The following is an 18,126-nucleotide window of genomic DNA, read 5'->3' on the forward strand; positions in this document are numbered from 1 at the left end:
AGTTACAAATAAAAGTGAGAAAAAACATAGAAAGTTTCAATTATCTTTTCTTCATGATGATCTCCTACCCCGTAGTGACGGCTACATTCTTCAAATCATTGAAAGAAGTAAGTACAGCTACACAAGCCACATACTACTTCAAAATGAAAACGAAGTACCATCAAGCATCGCAGAACTTATGGTTCAACCAAGAATGCCTACATACAAGTAGTATAAAAACATAGAAAGTTTTATTTCTCAATTTTTATTAATGACCCTGTTTGAATTATTTGTTTTGTTAAAAAGTAAAGAAAACAGTTGTTCGCAGATTAGCATGTTTGAATATAAAAACAATTGAATTCGAATAAAATCGAATTTCATATAATCGCTCGTCAAAATATTTGAATTTTTTAGCAAAGAGTAATCTTTTGACAAAAAATCTTCAAAGTGAGAGATGTTCAATAAACTGTAGTAAGTATTAGTTTTCTAAACAATTATTGAAAAACTCGGTAAATAGCATAATAGTGACTGTAAAGATCATTCTAAAAGAAATGTCCTACCGAAATTTGATTTTTTCATCTTTGTTGTGACAAATACAGATAGTTTCATAGACCAAATACCTATTTTGAAGAGATGCTTTGTTTTGCTGCATATTTTGTTTTCTTGTTTTCATTCTGTTTTTTTTTAAACAAATCGATAAGAAATTCAGTGAATGGAACAACAAATATTGAAAAAAAAATTCTTCGCTTTGAAGTCCTTGAGATCAACAGAACGTATCTCAGAATTTCAAGTTCTTCAAGCTGATTAGATATCGTGGCAGGTGCCCTTGGCTGATATCCCTATCAAAAAATTAATATGAAAAACTTTCAAACATTTCAAATGACCAGTTTGGCGAAATGGTTTCCACACGACTGGTGTTTTTTGCGTGCTTTCTCATCAACAGGTAAGTAACAATAGAATAAGATAACGACGAAGGCTTACCAAAACCAAAACGATATCAAACGCGAATGTGATACCAAAACTAACATTTCAATTCAATTTTCACTTTGCACAAAAGATTTCTATTGACAATTATTTTCTCGGCTTCAGAATTTGAATATGATTCAATGAAAACTGTTGACAATAAATTAATAGTAAATAACATTTTCACGTACAACCTGTCATACACTAGCTTCAAAATGAAAAAATAAACTTCAGATTATATCAAATCCACCAATTTATAACGTTACATGATTTATATCTGTTTAAAAAAAATCTGTTTAAAATCTGTTTTTCCGTTAATCAGCTGTCACCCCCATAAGAACGACAACTCTCAGAAGTTGAGAAACTTGTGCAAACTAAGGACTAACGAGGTCTTACCTTTTAATGTGTGATTCCTAACACGGTATGATTTGAAAGATTGTCCTGAGATTGACCTATTGAAAAAAACAGGTTTTCTTAGAATAACTGATATCAAAATCAAGTTACACATTGTATTCTTGTTTCTACACATTCCATTTGATGCGTCATTATTGTATAACTACCCCATGGGGGTGTGTAAAAAAACAAGTAGGCCATCTTTGATGATTGATTCACCATCTCAGAGTCTTAACTATCACCCAAGGACACGATATGCAATAAGGCACAAGGTATATACGAAATATCATAGTCTACCTGCCACATAACTTACATCGGCCAGACCAACAGAAGAATTTCCAACAGAGCCTATGATCACGAACTAGCTATTCGCGAATTGGATCCATCCTCATCCCTCTTTAAACATCACATTTTAACGGGCCACATAATAAGCTTAAAAAACACAGAGCCTATGATCATGAACTAGCTGTTCGCAAATCGGATCCATCCTCATCCCTCATTGAATTTAAAAAAGGTCCCATCTGCCTCACCAAATGAAATGATTCACATAGACTACCGCAATCAAGGAATTCATTATTGTCCCGTCACACATTTCGAAGTATCATACGTCAGTTAGAAAGTCTAGAATTAATTTCGGGCAGGTCGTGTATCTTTACTGATCGCAATGCCTCTACTCTATACCTCTCCACGAGTATAAATACTTGACCCGAACAAGTTCATCAGAGATATCTTGGGACTGAACAAATTGAGAACAAATCGAGTAAAGAGACTTCGTCAAGTCATGTGTTACTTGGTTCTTGACAATGACAATGACAAATCAAGGCGGAAGCTGAAACATCGAACATAGGAAAACTTCAGACGCGGTTCAATCCGGACCACAGAACACAAAATTGCTGACCGCGGAAACCTATCCGAATACTTTTCCTTGAACTTTCTACGTGACGATACGAATCGAATGACACCTTGATCGTAATTTTAGGAGACTCTATAAAAATTTTTGAAGAAAATGGTACATGTGAACTAGACTAATATTTCTCTGAACAGAATTAATCCAGATGATGTGGTGCTGCAGGTTTTTTCGGGTTTTCCTGCAGCTGAAAAAACAAATGCGCCACTGGAATCAATGAAGTCGCCCCGGAGCGCCAAATAATTTTTGTTGTTTTTTAATAATTTCATTATTTGTATTCTGGAAGTGTTATTATATAAATATTATTATCCAGAACTAAAAACTGATATGATGCAAAACAGAAAAGTCAACAAAAGAAATATCGAGGCGTTTCTCACTTCTCTCAGTCAGATAAATTAAAACTCTTTTTACACACATATGCCTAATGTTGATAGTTTAGCTAATCTTCTAGTTAGTTCATTAGATAATCTTGTTAATCGTCATTACCCTTTGGTTAATGGTTAATGGACTGACGTCCGTTAAATGACACGCCATTTAAATGGTTCAACGATAATTTCAGAAACATGTGAGCGCGACTGGATGCTATTTCTACGGTTCGTGTCACTTCCAGAAACCCTGCAGATAAAGAACTATACAATAATTACCGAAATCAATACAGAGATAGGATTATAGAGCAAGCCTATAATGATTTTATCAGAAATTCCTCAAATATAGCTCGAGAGAGTTGGAAAATAATCAACTACAATAGGAACCGTTCTTTTGCTATGGATAACGAAGACATAGAATATAATAGAATAGCGTTTATTTGCAGATACATAATTTTCAGGTTATAATAATTGAATATATGCAGCAAATGAGCACAAGGATGTTCCACTGAAGTTGACACTTGATAGTGGTTTACATAGTATATCAATGAATTAAATGAATATAGTAATAGCTTAACTCTAAGAAAAGAGTGTTTATCATTACAATATAAATGTTCTAGATACACACTGTTAACATTTAATAGCATAGTTTACAAATAAAAATGTATTATCTATACAGACACACTCACATTTCTTCACAAACATAGACGTATACACTAAAAAATGGAATCTCACACTATTCGTATTATCAATTAAGACATTTTTTCATCAAAACTTTTGGTTCTTTTCTCAGTAATTACGTTTTTCTGAGATATACGATTTTGCCATACTAATATAAATATGCTTGATATAAATTGATACAAATAATAGTAAAAATGTTTTATCCATACAAAGGGGTTTATATACACAGATACATACACAATTGTGCACAACATACATTAGAACACATTTTTTATAAAGGTCGTCTTATGAATAATTATTTTGTGCCTGTTGATAACGATTTCATAAACTTCTCACCATCCAACGGCATTGATGCATCCAGTTACCTTAAATTCGTTCCAGTTCAATGCAACTCATTTTTTCTGGAACCTGTAACGGAGACTAAAGTTGAGAGTGCAATAATTTCTTTGAATCTTTCAAACAGCTGGGATGCTGATGGTATCAACAGCAAAATAATCTTGGGATTATCCTGAATCATTTTACAATGTCATCGATATACATCTCAAAAAAAACATTCAAACGATTCAATCTTCTTCATAAACACCAATTTGGTTTTCGCACAGGTAGACAAACAGATAACGCTTTCTGTCAAGTTGTCGCTGCTATCATAAAAGGGCTCGAAGAAGGTAAATATACTGCTTAAATTTCATGTGATCTCGTGAAAGCTCTCATGATCCATTTCTCAAAAAACTGGAATTTTATTGTATAAGGGGTCCTAATCTTTTTTTATTCGTTCGTACTAGACAGATACAAAACAATATGTATCTATGTATCTTCAGAGAGCGGCAAATCGGAAATACAGAAAAATCTACATTGGGTCTCACAGGGGTCTGTCTTGGGATTACTCTTATTCATATATATATATATATATATATATATATATATATATATATATATATATATATATAAACACGTGTCTATGGTTTGCCACTTTCATGTTGGTGGCTCCGTGCATTTGTATTTCTATTTTTTGGTAACCAAGTGTTGCCCATCCTTACACTTGGCTGCACCATACTGATGATGGGCCAAAAGCCCGAAACACGTGTCTATGGTTTGCCACTTTCATGAGTGCTATGTCCGATATTAACTTCTGTTTCTATATATACATATATATATATATATATATATATATATATATATATATATATATATATATATACTTTTAAGATATGATTTCATATGCGGAAGATAAAGTTGAGATATGGTAGAATAACAATGAGCTTAAACTACATAGAGTCAAAATTGAAACCATTATCTGTAACTATTTTGGAAATCCAACTAGACAACTGTGTAAATTGGTCCAGTCATAACGAGAATCTATGTGAAAAGATATCCCATATACCCGTTCTGAGGCAAATGAAACGAATTTGTAACTGTTCAGTTTTGTTTTAATGTTTTTGTGTTAATTGGTATAGAATATTACTGCAGAAAAGGATGAATAGAGTTGACAGTTGCTCTTCTGTCAGATATTTTCGAGTTTTGATTTCATTACCTCAATTAAATCCATTTCTTGAATGTTAACACGAATCCATACATTTATTGGTCCTTCGAGCTATTTTCTAACAAGAGTTATGATATCAAATAAAATTCAGACGAGAAGTATGATGACAAAAAATGTCCTGTCGTGGGAGAAGAACAAGCGAGATCAAAAACATTGGAAATTTTGAAAAATCGTTTTGATGGACCTGATATTACAGCTAAATCTATGATAAACGATGCAGAAATGCTACTTTTTGTCCGAAATAACGATTTCAAAGGAATGACAAATTTATCTGAAACAGATCCCAACCTCGTTGCTACATTATAGTACTAAGTATAAAAAAATCATCTTGATAGTTCTCATTTACTGAAAAAATTGTTACAGAAGCAGACAACTCAAACTCAATCAATTTCTTGGACTTAACAATTAGTAGAATGAACAACAGACATGATTTTTCAATTTATCACAAACCGTCTTATACGGATATTACTTACTATACATTACATTACGATTCTACCCCTCCATATCAACACAAAGTAGTAGTTTATAATAGCATGATTCACAGATTAGTCAATGTTTTTCTTTCAATAGATAATTTCAATAAAGTCAAATAATCAAAATTATAGAGCTTTGACGTATTTTGGACAAACAACAATTAAAATTGCATATAGAACAATACGTTAACAAGTAATACGTTAAACATAATGAAGATAAAATATCTAAATTTGAGAAATCAGGAGTATATAAATTAAGGTGTGGAACGAGTCCTAAAGTATATATTGGTCAAACTGGCAGAACATTAAGGAATCGAATTCAGGAACATCATTTGAACTATGTAAATGAGAAAACAAGTTCAACATATTCAAATCATATTTCAGAAGAAAATCATATCTTTGACGAAGATTTCGAAATTTCACACAAAGAAAATAAAGGCTTGAAACTGAGTCATTTGGAAGCAATGAAAATTATCAAACTTAAAAATTCAAACATTTTAATGAATGACCAACTGGATTTGAATGGATCACCATTATGGAATTTGTTTTCTTAAAAAAAAACGCGGAAGTATTAATATTGATGTAGAAGTGAGGTAATATGCTTCAGGCGATAATAATTGAAGAGGCACCTCGGGTATATAAAAGTTGTAGAGGTTTGGGTAATTTGATGGAGGTAGTCTCAAGTGTAGTTACCTTCGGTATATAAATATTAGTGTAAAAAGCAACTTGTAGTATTCAAATCACTGTTGAAGAAGCTACTGTGTTACCGAAACATGTCGTGATATATTTCTCAAATAAAATTTGTGGAGATCAAATCGTAAGGTGTAGTTTATGAAAAAATATGAAGAGATTCTTAATTGTTAACCTAGGTATTGAATATATATTTCTTGTCTCAGTTCAACGATATTTTTTGCTTCTTTGTGAAATGATTTGTTGGTGCTATATTTATTATTGATTTACTATTTTCTTTTTCAAGTGTCTAAGTGTTTGTTTATCCATGATTACGTGTAGATGTTCACAACCTTGTAAGAAATAAAACTGTTTACTTATATGACCTGCTATATACATTGTGTGTCTTAGTAAGATAAACTATCAGTCTATCTATCTATCTATTAATATCATGTAATCCAGTAGAGTAGAAATGGTGAGTGTAGGCCCACAGCACTTAGGCCACATGTGACCCATTGTATATCCTCCCAAGAAGTTGTCCTCCTAGGCAGCGGCGGCTCGTCAGAGGTGGCAAGGGAGGCTTAGCCTCCCCATAAAATTTGAGGCTATTCATCGCAATAAATTAAAAGATATTGACAAATGATTATGATTATTTTTTTCTAAAAATGCTTGGGTATCATTACTTTACCATTAATTTTTAATATAAATACATAATATGCCCGAAAAAACACTATCACTCACTAAGTAGTACGTACCACACTGTATCCTGCATCAACAAACCTCAAACGCATCGCCCATGAACGAATAAACCATCAACCCGAAATAATAAATGCCATACGTTGCAAGGGAGCCAAGCCTCCGACCGTTTTAAAAAATACGCGAGACTGATAAAACCAGCGACATACGTCCCGATTTGTAATTTTAGTTGCAGAAATTATATCGTTAGAGGAGGCTTGCCTCCAGTTGGTCTCCATTAGTGTACGACTGCGTTTGTTTTTTATTTAATTATTCGGACGGGATGCCGTAACGGACCGGGACTGAAAAATATTTCGGTAAATCGTTTTAGTGTTTTTTGATAATATTTGTTATTTGTGTATAAAACAGGCAGTATTGTATTATAGCAGTGCTTTTTGGTAATATTTTTAATGTGTTTTCAAAGTGTTTTCAAGTTTTTACTTTTCGATAAGTTTTTTTTTCATTTATTATGGATAAGTTGGACAAAATTACAAAATCTGACGATATAGTCGATTGGTTGCTGACAAATAATTTGAAGTCTTTATCTTATGATAATAAATTTTACATCATTAACACTCTGGGAAGGCCTCAACCAAATTTTATTTCAATTAAAGCGTCAGATAATCGACAAAATCGAGGATTTGATATTAGTTGGTACGATAAATGCGATTGGTTAACCGGCTCCATTAAACGAGAAAAACTTTTTTGTTGGTCCTGTGTTTTATTTTCCGTACAAACCGAATACCAAACGTGGTCTAAAATAGGATACTCCGATTCAAAAAATTCACCTCGTTCTACAGAAAGACATTTTAAATCTAAGGAGCATATATTTTCGTCTTGCAAATTAAAATTGTTTAGCAAACAAAATATAGCAACAGCTATGTCGTCTTGGTTAAGAACGAATGTTATGTTTACTTTTAGTTTCTTTTTTTATTTTGTTCCTTCCTATCCAAAATTACAAAATACACCTTCCAATTAACCTTTCAAAATGCGTGACCCTCGCAGACTATATTGAACTTGAATGACCGCCGATTAAAAGTAGTTTGCGGGTGCCTTGTGAATTCACTCAAACAAACCAGATTTAACCTTCCTTCCTACCCCATCCTTCCTTTGCTTTCCTGACAAGACACGACTCTCACCTTCCCGTTGGTTCTTGCTGGACAATAAAATTTACTTTTAGATCTGTTTTTATAAGCATAATTAAGTACTTGTGCTTATAAAACATTTGTAGCAATTTTCAACAAAACTGTTATATCAGAAGAGAAAAGTATTATTTATTGACTGAGAAGAGTTCATTTATATTAAATAACTCAAAAACAACCTTTTTTCCTAGTTTTTGTGTTTTTAGTGGTAATTTTTATACGTATAATTTTCGGCAATACAAAATTTTTGCTTACATTTATGCAAATATTACGTATTTTGCTTTAAATAGGTGCGGTACCCCAAAAAATTTCCGCACCTCCGGCGGGCTTTTCTGTGTGTATATAGTCTTTATGACTTTAGCCTCCCCTGTTCTCCAATGCATGAGCCGTCACTGCTCCTAGGTCATCGTCCTTCCTGTCCTTTCCAGGAAGGTGGACAGGTCACTATAGTAAAACCAATAATGATTGAGAGTAAAGCGCGTTGTCATATCTAAATTTTACGTTACCAGTTTATAGCAGAATCAAAATATAGTAAGCAGTAGAGTTGTAGGTTGTGGCAAATTATAGATAATACACAATACTAGTTAAGTTAGTCAGCAATCGACGTGTTGTGATAACAATTGGTGAATATAATAGTGCAATAAGTGTTTAAGCGTTACATAATTATATTTCTACACCGTTCTCAAACTACTCAAAAAATGGGAGACATGGTCGGGCCTTCCACGTCGAAAAAGGTAAAACAGTCGGAGTCTCGGTCAGTAAGAGAAAAACAAATTGTACTGGGAGTATTTCACTGTCTTGAAAGAGATCATCAGCCACCAAAAGATGACTTTGTGCATATGTGCTGTAATTCTACGTGTGTACCTCCGAATAACCAACCGGGCATTTCTACATCATTAAGTTCCACAATTACAAAAGATAAATCAGTTGATATGTGCTCTGATTATACCGGTGTACCAAAATCATCGATTTACAAAATACTGAGAGAAGCAGAAATTCATGGGGACGAACAAACGCCAAAAACTAGTAGCGGACGAAAAAAAATCACAGTTGATGAAGAAGCCAAAACCAGTATACGCAGAACTATTCACAGTTTCTTTTTCAAAAATGAGCTGCCCACACTACAAACGGTTCTGGAGGCACTTAGCGATCATGAAATGGTCCCAAAAATGGGTAAAGAAACTTTTAGGAAACTTGTACACGAAATGAAATTTACGTACGGAAAAGTTGACAGGAAAAGCATTCTCATTGAACGTCAAGAAGTAATAGCATGGAGAAGAAACTATCTAAGAAAAATTGACGAATTTCGGAAGCTCAAAAAAAAATTGTACTTCATGGACGAGACATGGGTTAACCAAGGACATACGGTCAAAAAAGTATGGCAGGATGGTAATATAACAAGTGCACGACAAGCCTTTATTGAAGGTTTGTCAGTTGGGTTAAAACAGCCATCTGGAAAAGGTAGTCGTCTGATAGTTACGCATATAAGATGCGACAGTGTATTTTTACCAAATGGTGAATTAATATTTAAATCTAAGAAAACAGGCGACTATCATTCAACTTGTGGAACCTGGGTCTGTCATCGTCATGGACAATGCCCCATACAATAGTCGACATTCAGAACCATTACCGAAACAATCATTGAGAAAAGCAGCAATTCAAGAATGGTTAATTAATAAGAACATCCAATATAACAAAGATAGTTTAAAGGCAGAACTACTTCAGCTAACAAAATTACACACAGACAAATATAAAAAATTTTATATTTTTTTAAGGTAACCACCATACCACTGCGAATTAAACCCAATAGAATTAATCTGGGCGCAAGTAAAAGGATATGTGGCACGAGAAAACAGAACATTTAAATTAGTGGACGTGCAACATCACCTACAAGAAGCTATTCGAACTGTTTCTGCAGAAGACTGGAAGAAATGCATGCAGCATGTTTTAAAAGAGGAGTAAAAATGTGGGACGTAGACAACCGTATTGAACACAATATTGAACCAATCATAATTCACTTTGATGATAGCGGTAGCAACAGTAACGAATCTGAGGTTGAAGATTAGACGAAAATTTGTACATTTATATTATATTCTATTATCAAAAATTTGTAATTTGTATTTTCTAGTACCCCTGACGATGAGTTTGAGTTACTCGAAAGCTTGAGAATAGTTATAAAGAGTTCACTTATCAAATGCTGCAACCCAATAGTGAAAAAAAGTTATATATATATATATATATATATATATATATATATATATATATATATATATATATATATATGAATATATTGTGTTTTTTAATAATATTGTTAATTTATTTGGTACCTACTATAATTACCACGATTATTACTCCGTTTTCATAAGGCCCACCTAATGACTACAACGATTAGGTAAATTACGATAAAGTTTTAATGAAATAAATAAAAAATGTGTATGAATATTTTAACTAAGTGTACTAGGAATTTTTCTTTCACTCTTAACCCTCTCAAAAATTAATAAGCACGCCCCCGATTTGCTGTCAACTGGGCTTACTTCTACTCTCAATCATTATTGGTTTCAGTATAGGAGATATCTCCTTTATACCGGCAGGTGTAGGCCAAAACTCGACGAACACACACTCTTTAATTGACGATAACTCGCAAGAGACATGCCTGACAGTTTCATCTTCCTGTTCACATATCCTGCTTAGATAATATCATGTAAATAAACTGGTTGAGAAAACAAGGATTTTCCAGCGTCTTAAAAACTGATATTTTTTGAATTATTGGTTAATCTCCCTGAAAAATTGGTAGTGAAAAATTGATAATTCACAGTTTTCAAACTTTTCACATTCACCTTCATTCGCATCAATTATATTCGACTAATTTTCTGATAACGAATAGAAACATAGAAACAAAAAGTATCTATACTGATTTAATTTCAAGTAAATATTGAACTTTGCATCTTGAAAAATGAGCTGGAAGTGGCAAACTGTGCAAAATAATCTGAAAGATTGGACTTTAAAATCTTGTAATCAATCAAATAAGATCCAATATTAGCAACGATATTATCAATGAGACTTGAGTATTTTGATGTGACTCTTGTTCTGTTGATAAAAAACCTGTTGAAACATGTTTATCGTTAACCTGCCGTCGCAGGTATCAACAAGGCATCGCCTTTTAACGTGCGATTCCTAAGCGTGATTATGTCATCTTTGAACTCATCACCTATAATAATTTTTATATTCAGGACGACTAATATATTCAGAGCCTTATCGAATTCCTGAAAAAATAACAGTATCACTTTGAGGTGACCAAAAACATAAGATTCAAAAGTTTGTTCTCTATCGCATACCATTCAAATACATTGACGTACGATAAATTTTCCATCACCTTTGTTTCAAAAATAGTTTTAAACAAAAATGCAACGCTTCGTAAAATTCATTAGATAATCAGGAAGAATGTTCGATGAAAAAATATAATGTTTCTGTTTCAGCTTGGCAGCTGATTATGTTATCAACAACAAACGATTTCCGTCTGATTTCATGTTTGGGGTGGCAACTTCCGCTTATCAAATAGAAGGTGAGTTTCCTCTGAAGTTGATATAAGGAAATAATAAATCTTTTCCATTAACAATGGAAGGTACGGGTATCACTATATGAAGATAGGTTGAAGATAGGTTGAAGATAGGATATGAAGATAGGATGTCTTTTCACTAAAATTCTTGATGAAGAATTATATTTGATGAATTTTACAGAAATTTAACAACTTCCTAATCCAAATACATTCCATAGTTCTGGATATGAACAAGTCTACAGTCACGGCAACTTGAATCAGAATGACGGTATAATATTTTTCTACTTTCTACTCCTCAATCTTCTAACAAAAAATGTAAAAAACTTCCAAGAAAGAACGGAAGGAATGAACTCCAGAATATAATTTGGAAAAATGTTAAGAACGTGTATGGAAGTTACTTTTAAAAAAAACTAGAAGAGAAAGCTTCTTCGAAACAACTATTTTCAAATGAACACTGAATTATGCGAAAGAAAAAGTATTTTCCAAACAATTACTTTTATATGAAAGAGTCAGAATGAAGTTTTTATGCTGACTGAGTCCTGTTTTGACACATCCCAGAACTTTTTCCTGGAATGTTCAAAATATATAGGGCTGACATGACCTATTGAATTATAATTTTTCACTATTTGAATTTATAGATGTTGTAGTTGTGCAACTCAGTTTCTCTAATAACAAGTTTTTTTGGTATGTGTTTATATTCTTCCTAAAACTACAATAACTGACATATACACTTTCTGGGAAGCTCCAGAATCGTTGAACATGCTTCAAGACCATGAAATTCTGATAGTTGTAGACTTCAACATACCTGAGTATGCATCTCATTCAGCAAGTGATGGTAGTAGCCCACAAATCACATCGATAAAAAACATCGGCTGCGGATGCACATCTTCACCAAAAGGTTGCATATCTTATTGAGGATCTAGAGGTGATTTCGAACTGGGGTGAAAGTAACCAGGTTGAATTGAATACCACGAACACCCAGGCATTGGTTTTCTTCAAAAAGATAAATGTCTCCGAACCGGATATAATGATGTTAGGGCAGAAAATTCCGCTTTCTGCTTCGATTAGTTTGTTCAAGGTTGAAATGGCCACTAATATGTCTTGACACAATCATTTCGCTGGAATTGCAAAGTCTGCTCCTCAAAAGCTTAAAATACTGTTCCGAACCAAAAAACTGTACACACCTCAGTAACTTTTGATGCTTCTTAAAGCTCAGATCATACCTTCTTTGAAGTATTGTTCTCATGTATGGAGCTCCGCCCCTAAGCATACCCGGAAGCTGCTGGATTTCAAACAGAAAAGAGCCAACCGCCTGAATGGAGATACGAAAATCACTTGCAACCTTAATAGTTTGGAACATCGAATAAAGGCTGAAGATTTGTCTATCTTTTATAGATACTTTCACGGGAGGTGACTTGGCACATTTGGTACCAAGAGCGGTATATATCAGAAATACGCGAGTTACTATGGCTACTGATCGTTTTGAAGTTCAACTCAGTTCACGTTGAACATCTCTGTTTAAGAACTCTTTCATTTGGAGAACTGCTTTTATGTGGAATAAACTTCTAGAGAACGTCTTTCCAAATTGATTTAATCTCCAGCGATTCAAATCCAATGTTAATCGCCACTTTCGCACAGGCATCGCTTTTAAAGCGCCTCAAGGATTTTTCTGTAGTGCTAGAGTTTTATCCTTGAAAAATGTATGAATTCGTCGATCTGCAGAATAAGTTTGTTTTCAATGATATACATATAATTATGAATATAAATCCTTCAATAAAAGAAGATAGCCATCATCCTGACTTGGACATAGGATGTCAAATTTCAAACAGTAAATGATTTCAAAAATATAATAAATTGTCAAACGTATTTTTTGTGAATAAAAAATATTCTAAGACATACCACAAAATTGCAACTGGCTTTTGTTGATGATTCTCTGGTTTGTGATTTTTCTTGCCACTGTTGTCTATCTTCGCACTTAGTTACACCATACTGATGAATGTGTGCTTACTAATTCGTAGCAGGTGTCTACGGTTTGCTTTTTTCCTGAGTGCTGATGCCCGATAACACTTTCTCTTGGGTTAATAAAAAAATCTTAAATACGAATTAATGGAATAAGTAATATTTTGATCTCATTTGTAGAAAGTGTATCCAAAAAATATTTTTGAAAGTTATCTCATTCCAGGTGGTTGGAATGAAGATGGAAGAACACCAAGTAACTGGGACCATATGACGCACACCAGGCCTGAGTTTGTCAAAGACCGTAGCAATGGTGATATCGCTTGCGACTCCTACCACAAGTTCAAAGAAGACGTAGCCATCATGAAGAAGATGGGTGTGAAACATTATCGATTTTCTCTGTCCTGGAACAGAATTCTACCAACAGGTTCGTTTTCAATTCTTCAAAAGTGTCCAAATAACAAAGCATTCGTGAACCAATACCAGACAGCCCTGTTTCGAACTACGGTAATAGTGCAAAAATGCATTTCTGGACTCAGTTTTACATCTCTTCCTACGAAGATGCCATCTATAATTTTTACAAAATATTTCATCTTCAGATAGCAATGCCTTGCAGCTCCAGAGAAAAAATCTCGGACCGCCTCTGAGATTCATTGATATTTGAAGATTCATTGTTCTGATGATCTCATGAATGGCGTCTTAGCAAAGAAATATATTATCGCCTTTGCTTGTGACGTAAATTCATGAATACTTTATGTAGGTTTCCCAGACAAAATCAACGAACCCGGTATAGCCTACTACAAGAACCTGATCAAGGAACTCAAGACCAACAACATCGTTCCTCTGGTAACCATTCATCACTGGGACTTGCCTCAAAGTCTGCAAAACCTAGGTGGCTTCCTTAACGCTTCAATCGTTGACTGGGTAGCGGATTATGCGAGAGTGTGCTACAAAGCCTTCGGAGATGACGTCAAGTACTGGTTAACCTTCAACGAAGCCAAGCAGATTTGTATGGGTGGGTTTGGTTTTGGATATTATCCGCCGGCTATTCACTCAGAGGGTATTTTGGAGTACGTTTGTGCCCACAACTTGCTGAAGGCACATGCCAAAGCTTGGCATATCTATGATAAGGAGTTCAGAGCGAAACAGAACGGTAAGCATGACAATTGTTTGTTTTCTTATTTGTAATAATTGAAACAATTCATTATCAATACAATTTCGTTATGTTGATATGGAAATGTTTTTGCTTCTTAGGAAAAATCAAGCCTCATTCATAAGTTCTGTTTCCAACAGGTAAGGTTTCTGTGGTACTCGATTCTAGTGCCTATATACCCGCTTCAAACAAGCCTGAGGATAAAGTTGCCACTGACACAGTCCTGCACTTCGAGGTAATAATTATTTATTTAGTGATTGAAAAGTAACCTTCAGAAATCCATGTTCATAGATTGAATTTTCACCTGCTTCTCTCACTTCTGACCTTTTCATTTTAGAGCTCATATACATACTCATGAAACTACTCTCCTCCTAAGATCTTTCTCATATTCATCTGTGAAAGTGTACAATACCCTGGTTCTATTGAAGCTTACTCTTTACTGAATACATTCAAAAACATTTTCGAAAGTCACATACCAAACCCATTTTTTATTAACTCGCATTTGATGAAATTTCTGTTCATGTCAATTTTGAATGCCACCTCAAACATGATATTTCGTTAATGCAAAGATTGTTTCTTGGAAATGATTATCATTATTATTTTCATACATTGAAAATTAATTGCAATGATACTTTTACTTCAAGGGAAAACTTTTTTCATAATTCCAGTTGGGTTGGTTTGCCAATCCCATCTACAATGGAGATTATCCGGAAATAATGAAAACCCGTGTAGCAGAACGCAGTAAGAGAGAAGGTCGACCCAAGTCACGTCTACCAGAATTCACTGAAGAAGAGAAAGCTTTGATTAAGGGGACCCATGATTACTTTGCAATGAATACTTACACTTCTTACTTGGTGGAGAGCATACCGGATCCAGGGATCCAGGACCCACCCACCAGGTGGAGTGATATCGGAGTAAACAACTTCCAGCCGGACACTTGGGAAAATACCACGATGGAACAAGATTGGTTCAAGGTATAGCCATTTTTTTACTGTCAGGGAAAAGGAGCATAATTTTGTTTTGAGAATAGGCCAAAATCCAAAGAGAACTTTGCCTTATTTTATTTTTCTTTTTTACTCCCCTGGGACCAATCTACAATCCTGTAAAGGAAGTTGTGAGATATCCCAACTTTGATTTTCAGGTGGATATGTCAACAGCAGCCCTATGTCAACTACTCGCTCTTTAATCTTATCTTTATGTCAAGATTTTTGAATGAAAAAGACATGTTTTATACTGAAAACATGATAGTATCAAAAATAAAGTTATTTTTGCTTTCATTTCGAAGTAGAAAGTAGGTTAGGTTAGGTTAGGTTCAACGTGAGTATATTCAAACTTCCACTATGCGCGAGGGTCTATTGTTGGTCACACCAATTCAAATTCCACCAAATAAATCCAGATTTTCAACGAAGTCGATAAGCTTATTTGGTGAATAACCTGAGGAGTCAGATGGCGAGTGAAACTATGGCAAAACTTAATTCGTTGCGCCCTAGAAAAAATTATACTGGAGTCAAATCGTGGAATCTGGATGTTCAATCTACAGGACATTTTTATCGAGGAACTGCAGCAGTGTTACCAGTGTTACCACCTGATACGGAGGAGGCCTATCTTGTGCAAAACTATCTACCCTATTATTCAATAAAGGGTCTGATCGGATGGTATTACTGATACTTGGCATAACTCGAATAATTGGCAAATTTGAATAATCTCCACCATTCAGGATTTCTTTCAAAACGAATGGTTCTATAATGTGGTTATCCAGAATTCGAGGAAACAGCTTCTCGGAACATTTCAGTCAAAGTCTGTCTGAATCCCCAAATAAAAATATTATATTTCCAGTGCACTGGGCCCAGTACGAAACCTTGTGTCTCACCAATATTCATAAATTTTCAGATAGCGCCGTGGGGCATGAGAACATTACTTAAGTGGATCAAATATCACTACTCTAATCCTGAGATTATAGTTACTGAAAACGGAGTTTGTGATTATGGAGATATGGAGGATGACAAGAGAATTTCTTATATCAGGGTAAGTAGTGCTGATATCTTCAGTTCGTCATGAATATTTCAAAAAACTATTGACGTACATTAAAGTACATTTTTTTAAGGATAATTTGAGTTACCTGCGGGATGCGATGATAGAAGATGGCGTAAGAGTTTTTGGATACACAGTCTGGAGTATCATCGATAATTTTGAATGGCAGCATGGATATACGTGAGTTTTCATCACTTTCCAGGGTGTGAAAAAATAGGAAATGCATATAATTAATTATAATACAGTCAAAAGAACAATTTGTTCAGGCCAGTCTCAACTCCAGGTTAATGGACTGACCCATCAGAAAACAACTACTCTCCTGGCAATTATCATGAAGGGCATTGAATTATATCCGACAGGTGTCAGTGCAGGATTCTTCACTGAAGTTATTTCTGCATATGCTGTTGGCGATACAACTGCAGCATATGCAGAAATAACTTAAGCGAAGAATCATGCACTGACAGCTGTCAGATATAATCCAATGCCCTTTATGGTATTAGCCAGGGGAGCAGTTGTTTTCTGATGGGTGTGCAGCAACCTACAGTGTAGGGAGTTGAGACTGTCCTGAACGAATTGTGCCTTTAGATTGATTTATAGCCAGTCTTCAAGTATGCCCAGTGACTATACGTGAAAAATAATACAATAATAATTTATTTGCGTCAAAGAGAAGATTTACATAATAAGGAATATAAACAAATGAAAAAAACTAGGAGTGTGGATATACATTGAACCTTTCCACCAAATAAAACCGATTGAATAAGAGGCATCCATTGCGCGTGGATGGCCCAGTTCATTAAGTTACTCAAAGCATAAAAGTGAACATTGTGGCTCTAAGCCATGAAATACTGAATACAATATTCATCCAGTACAAACACTGACGATCACATACTATGACTAAGTTGGCGTATAATGAATAATATCAGTATAATTCACTTCCTAATTTCTGTCGGAAAAACTTTTTTTTTCGGAAAAAAATTTTCATTTTCAATCTCATTTTGAAAAAGTAGTCAAGGCTTATTTTGAACTGAATTCAGTTGCCTTCAGGTATTTTTTTAAGGAAAAAACAAGCCCTTTTAATATCTGGCATAGATGCCATAGAAACCCCTTTGCTATCACTCTAGATATCATTGACATTTTTTTCTGTCAAAAATATGGACTCTACCAAGTCGACTTCGATGACCCGAAAAGGACGAGGAGGCCTAAAAAGTCAGCAGATTTCTACAAGAAGGTTTGCACAACAAGGTGTATCACTGATAAATGTGTTGTCTAAGGTATTTTTTCCGTGTAGTTAGCGTTTGAGAAATAAAATGTTTGAGTATTGTTCATGAGTAATTTATTATTTTATTACCTGCGTATTTGAGTTTGAACATATTTAAGGCTCGACATGTAAATTCCCGAAAATAATAACGTCAACAACAAATAATAGTACTATGAAAGGGTCAGTGTCAAGGCTTTGGAGTCTCATCAAAGAGATTAAGCTAGACAATGAGCTCTAGCAACCAAGGAGCATCACAATAGATCTGAAAAGGTCGCAGGGAATCAGGCCATGGGCTAGCTCCCCGACAATCTAATCTAACAATAAT

At 34.4% G+C, this 18,126-nt stretch overlaps 1 protein-coding gene across 1 annotated transcript; it reads left to right on the forward strand.

The window, feature by feature from the left end:
* Nucleotides 1-783: 783 nt before the first annotated feature.
* Nucleotides 784-17,866, forward strand: LOC111509092 (myrosinase 1). Its single transcript, XM_074177976.1, has 9 exons — nt 784-922; nt 11,324-11,409; nt 13,586-13,786; nt 14,120-14,512; nt 14,653-14,747; nt 15,181-15,486; nt 16,403-16,537; nt 16,617-16,723; nt 17,687-17,866. The coding sequence occupies exons 1-9, from the start codon at nt 876-878 to the stop codon at nt 17,811-17,813; spliced, it is 1,497 nt and encodes a 498-aa protein (XP_074034077.1). The 5' UTR covers nt 784-875; the 3' UTR covers nt 17,814-17,866.
* Nucleotides 17,867-18,126: the final 260 nt, after the last annotated feature.

This window comes from Leptinotarsa decemlineata, unplaced genomic scaffold (genome assembly GCF_025532065.1).
Source record: "Leptinotarsa decemlineata unplaced genomic scaffold, Ldec_3_MD MMD2_tig00003335_RagTag_RagTag, whole genome shotgun sequence".
In the NCBI taxonomy this organism is placed as follows: domain Eukaryota; kingdom Metazoa; phylum Arthropoda; class Insecta; order Coleoptera; family Chrysomelidae; genus Leptinotarsa; species Leptinotarsa decemlineata.

Coding starts and splice junctions, on each gene's coding strand:
- LOC111509092 (XM_074177976.1), top strand. CDS start 876: ATGGTTTCCACACGACTGGTGTTTTTTGCGTGCTTTCTCATCAACAG. Junction 923..11,323: donor GCGTGCTTTCTCATCAACAG/GTAAGTAACAAT, acceptor TTTCTGTTTCAG/CTTGGCAGCTGATTATGTTA. Junction 14,748..15,180: donor ACACAGTCCTGCACTTCGAG/GTAATAATTATT, acceptor TCATAATTCCAG/TTGGGTTGGTTTGCCAATCC.